This window comes from Monopterus albus, unplaced genomic scaffold (assembly GCF_001952655.1).
Source record: "Monopterus albus unplaced genomic scaffold, M_albus_1.0 scaffold669.1, whole genome shotgun sequence".
Taxonomy (NCBI): domain Eukaryota; kingdom Metazoa; phylum Chordata; class Actinopteri; order Synbranchiformes; family Synbranchidae; genus Monopterus; species Monopterus albus.
Genome location: NW_018128549.1, coordinates 14278 through 19429, shown reverse-complemented (window position 1 = coordinate 19429; position 5152 = coordinate 14278). Strand labels below are relative to the sequence as shown.

General features: G+C 38.7%; 1 protein-coding gene across 1 annotated transcript; it reads left to right on the top strand.

The window, feature by feature from the left end:
• Positions 1-2058: 2058 nt before the first annotated feature.
• On the top strand, positions 2059-4766 carry LOC109953442 (uncharacterized). Its single transcript, XM_020588933.1, has 2 exons — positions 2059-2511; positions 2563-4766. The coding sequence occupies exons 1-2, from the start codon at positions 2116-2118 to the stop codon at positions 2800-2802; spliced, it is 636 nt and encodes a 211-aa protein (XP_020444589.1). The 5' UTR covers positions 2059-2115; the 3' UTR covers positions 2803-4766.
• Positions 4767-5152: the final 386 nt, after the last annotated feature.

The following is a 5152-nucleotide window of genomic DNA, read 5'->3' as shown; positions in this document are numbered from 1 at the left end:
TCCTCGGTAACTATTTCAGAAAAAAACAGAAGATCTCCTCAGTAATTAGTTCAGAAAAAACAGAAAATACTCCTCGGTAATCAGTTCAGAAAAAACGTAAACAAGACAGAGAAACTCACTCAGGTCGACACAGTGGATAACAGCAATATACCAGAGTAGGTCGATATCAGTGGACATTAGGATCCAGGACGTGAAACACGCGAAGTCGCCAGCAGAAGACTGAGAGATAATCTGGCGACGAGGACACACCAGCGCTGTGCTTAAGTATGTTTCTGCTAATTGAGCGTAGGTGTGCCTCACCACCGGGAGCGTGCTCCTACGTGAGTAGGGGTGGAGTCACCGGTAGCCCCGGTATCAGCTGCCGAGGTGCCGGCCTGAGATGTGGACGTAACAAGTTTGTTAATCGTGGCCCAAATTCGACAGTGAATAGCAGTGAATGCTCATGCTCACAAGGTAAACAAAAGTCGTCTTCCCATGGACGTCCACGTCACAATCATCCCCCGTACATGATTGGTCAAGGCAGCACCATTGCTGGATGATGTCACTGTCTGGTGAGGTGTGGTGAGGGTGAAAATAGCATACACAATCACACACAGCTTCAATTAGAAATTAGAATGCATACATAGTTCATGCACAGTTTATAAGGTCTGAAGAGACTCGTGTGAAATCATACAGGAGAGAAGCCAGCCAAATGAGTTTGTGGCAAAGCCGTTTACAGTGCTTGCATATTGTTGGTTTTATTGCATGTCATAATTCATACTCAGAAAGCAGAACTGAAGTGACAGTCATTACAAGATAATTAGTTAAAATATTTCAAAATGCACCTGCATTGTTTTGCATTTTGTGACTTTCAGTCAAATAAAATAATATTTTTCCAGTTATATATTTCATCATTGAAGATTTCTCAATAGTAGTGTTAAAATATTTTCTCATCTCATTCTTGTGAACCCCATATTGTGTATCGTCTCACCTTGTGGTCATAACAACATTAGCAAATGATTAAACTTGCAATAAGAGTAGAAAATAGAAAAATGAAGGGGTTAAAAATAGAATGATAAAAGCAAAAGTTTAAAGCTTCACATTTATTTTTACACACCATTTACTACATTTTGTCATTTTTGGGGCTCCACAGTAGATCTCAACATTTCATCCAGCTGCATATCAATAGAAAAAAAGCAATGTGTCTTTTAATAATTGGATATTATTTGTTCTTTCTACATAAAGAGAATATGGATTGCAACACATTTTTTTATGCCTCCACACCTGCGATAGCCAAGGCCGAAGGCATTATCTTTTTGGGTTGTATGCTCATCTGTATGATTCTTGTAAATGCACCGATATCAGGAACACCTTGAGGGAATTACTTCTAATTTGGCATGTGTCCACTTGGACTCAAGGATGAATTGATTAGATTTTGATGGTCAAAGGTCACAGAGCCCTCAGATCCGTCCCGCTGTTTTAAACATGATATTTCGGCAATGCCTTTAAGTAATTTCTTCGAACTTAGCACAAATGTCCACTTAGACGCAAGAAGAAAATTATTTGATTGTGGTGGTCAAAGGTCAATGACCTCACTTCTGTCCCCTACCCATGCATTTGACTGGTTAGTGAAGGCCAAGAACCACGAAGAGGTAATTCTATTTAAAAAATGGCACCACTGAGAAAATCGAGATCTCACATCTGACTGGAAAACATTCTTCTCATTTTGACAAGAATCATGCTGCCCTATTCCAGTCTTATTACAAATAAACCCTTCTTACCCAGGTAATGTTGGAAAAACTATACTTCTGACTAGACATGTACAGTAGCTTCTTAATAGGATTTGTGTGCCCTTGAGCAAGTGTAACTTTAAAGAGTAACTTTCCACCAAACTGAACAGCGGTGTTTCACATCGAATTATACCCAGCATTATGGGGCACTTTATGGCATCTGTAACCACACCTGATAATGTCTTTGCCTTTTCAACAGAGCAAAACAACTGTGAAGGAACTCCAGGACAAGTTGAAAAAGCTAAGGACTGTGGCTGATGATCTGGAGTGTGTACATCAGCCTGGAGCTGGTGTGGGTGTGAGTACACTTGGTGGTGTCACTGCTGGTGCCTCGAATATCACAAACATGGTGAACCAGTCCTCTGATCGCAAAGCTGTTCGAAGCATCATTAAAGAGTTTGAAGAGAAAATTAATGCAGTAGTCACCTGGCTCCAGGAGATTTGCAACAGCTTACAGGCAATCAGAAACCGATTTCAGACAGCTGATGTACCTGGCACTATGGATAGCAGTTTCAGTGATGAGAACCTGACACGGCTTGGCCTCAGGGCAGGGAGGGGCCTAGGTGTGATTCCTGAACTGATTCGACTAGTTCAAGTAGTTAACATTGGCAAGATCGCAGCACAGGCAAGCAGAGTGGTACGTGTGGCAGAGGCAGTCACAGGTGTGCTTTCAGGTTTATTTATAGCAGTAGACCTCTTCTTCATTGCCATGGATGCTAAAGAGATACACCACATTAGACAGGCAAAGGCAGCAGAGGAGAGAACTACTTCTCAGCCTCGGTCTGAGACACAGGCAAAGGCAGCAGAGGAGAGAACTACTTCTCAGCCAGTGTCTGAGAATGAAACTGAAGGTTTTGTCCGCACCTCTGACAATGCTCCACTAGTGAGTGAAGAGTCTAGAGTCAAATCAGACCTCATGAAATTTGTCAAGTCAGTCAGGGAGGCAGCAGACAACTTGCAGGGAGTCCTGGATGAGATCAAAAGCATCATCTCATTTATCCCTTCATTTGGGGATGAGAGTGAGCTGGAATAACAAGATAGGGAATGAATGTAAACCAAAGTTAACTAAACTCAAGTCAAATAAAAATTACATATAAAATAAATTTACTCATTGAAGTCACCACTCAGTAGAAAATTCTTTTCACATTATTCTGTTGAGCAAGTGCAGTAACGCTTTTCCTCTTAAAAAAAAAAAGATGCTTTTGTTTTTTTTTTTTAAATATACCATGCACCAGCATTTTAAAAAGTCCATGTCTGATTTCGGAACTTGATAATAAATTGGGAATGTTTTGGATTTCCAAGTAAAATATTTTATTAATGAAATCAATTAAACATATGTGTAATCAGTGTGTAGTAATGGATAATATAATAACATACAAATGACAAACTTACATTTAAGTTAAATCACATCTATCACCAAGCTGGATAACCTTAAACTAAGTTTTCTGACTACCAATAAAGGATGAAAAAAACTCCTGCTTATTGCAGGAATAAACAATTTTTGCTGTTTGTATTGCTAGCAACCTGAAAACAAAGTTTTTATTATGTCTTTTTTCATTATTTGCTACATTAATGCAATATAATGTTAAAGTCCCTATATGTAGGATTCGAAAAAGTATTCCCCAGCAGCATCTGTAGTGGTGGTACTGTACCAAAAAGGACACTGTGACACAATTCAATGGTTACACCCAGAGAACTAACCTAAGAACCCTGCAATGAAAGGGCTCAGTGCTGCACATAAACTCACATCAATTTTTCTTAGGCGTGACTGATCTTTGAACAAACAATAAAAATGTTTATAATGTTATCACAAACATTCTACAAATAGGGGCTTTAGCTGCATTCAAACATATGCTTATGAATAGTGTGCCAAGCTTAATTTTAGCTCAGTAGTGGCAATTTCCAGGTTTTCTGTATAAATTGGTCATGAAATGTGATCTGATCCTCACCAAAGTCATAAATATCAACAACCAAAATATTCCTAAGCTGATAAATCAAAAACAATCATGATCTCTCATGTCTTTATTGAACACACCCATTAATTATACACAATGATGGTGGAAAAAGCAAAGGCAGCAGTTTTAATAACTGGTTGAACCACCTTTGGCAACAATAACCTGAAGTAAGCACTTCCTGTAGCTGTGGATTAGACTTTACCCAATGTTCAGGAGAAATTTTGGACCAGTCTTCCTTACAGAACTACTTCAGCTCAGTCATATTTGTAGGACATCTGGTGTGAACGGCTCTCTTGAGTTCACTCCACAGAATCTCTACTGGGTTGAGGTCTGGGCTCATTTCAACTGTCCACAGGATGTTTTCCCAGTAATGATGTGGACAGTCAAGGTAGTCGTTTGGCAAACTTCAGGCATGCTGCAATGATTTTGAAGAGCTCTGTGGTGTCATGCCATTTTGCATATGGTTGACTCATGAGCAGAGATGTTAACACACTCCAATTTTTTTTTTTTTACCTCACTGAGCATTCTACATTGTGCATTTGGGGTGATCTTGGCTGGGCATTTGCTTCAATGGAGAATAACCATAGTACCAAATCATCTCCATTTATAGGCAGTATGTCTAACTGTGGACTGATAATATCTAAAGTCTTTAGCCCCTTTTTTCTTCAAACGAACACCTGACTTTCATGCAGAGAACCAGAGATAGTGTCCCATGTCCACTGTTGTGTTTCAAGTGTTTTGTGTGTTTTACAGTGTTTCAACTGACCCCAGGGCCTTTTTCTAACCTTGAGTGCCTAAACGTAACTATATAGCATAGTTTCAATGTCCTTTTGGCTTCAATTTTAGATCAAGAAAAACATAGCAACATCATAGTTTTCAAGGTGTTATTGTGAGAGTAGTATGTTTTGTGTTGCAGACCAACATAGCTATTGTACAGTTTGTCATGTCATGTATTTTTGCATAATATTTACTTCTCTATAATCACTGTGCTTTACAAATTTACTCTGCTAGCCTATAATTCTTTGTGAATATTTTAAAGATTTGTGTTGCAGACCAACATCAAGCTTAAGGTACTATATTACACTGAGTGAGAGGAAATGTGAATTGTCTGTTAATGTGTGATCATTATCTTTTGACTTTTACTGATGAGTCGATCTTACTTAGTCACATAGTAGAAACACAGATGGTTAAGAATGATCATAGTAGTGTTTGCATTAATGATTTATGATTAACATCTTTCATGTTTCCATTTCATGTTTCTGCTTATGGTTTCATAATATTGTCTGTGTTAAAAGTACTTAATCTCTTGCTCAGATTCATACAGGTTGTGGTTAATGTGACACAGGTGTGGTGACTTCCTGTGCAGCTTGAACCAGTTCATCCTGTTTAAACTCAAGAAAGCAAAAGTAAAAGTAGCTTGAGGGAGGA

Excerpts from the sequence above, each read along its gene's own strand:
- LOC109953442 (XM_020588933.1), top strand. The coding sequence starts at position 2,116 with ATGGTGAACCAGTCCTCTGATCGCAAAGCTGTTCGAAGCATCATTAAA. Across the intron at positions 2,512-2,562 it reads AGATACACCACATTAGACAG|GCAAAGGCAGCAGAGGAGAG; the intron begins GCAAAGGCAGCA and ends TCTGAGACACAG.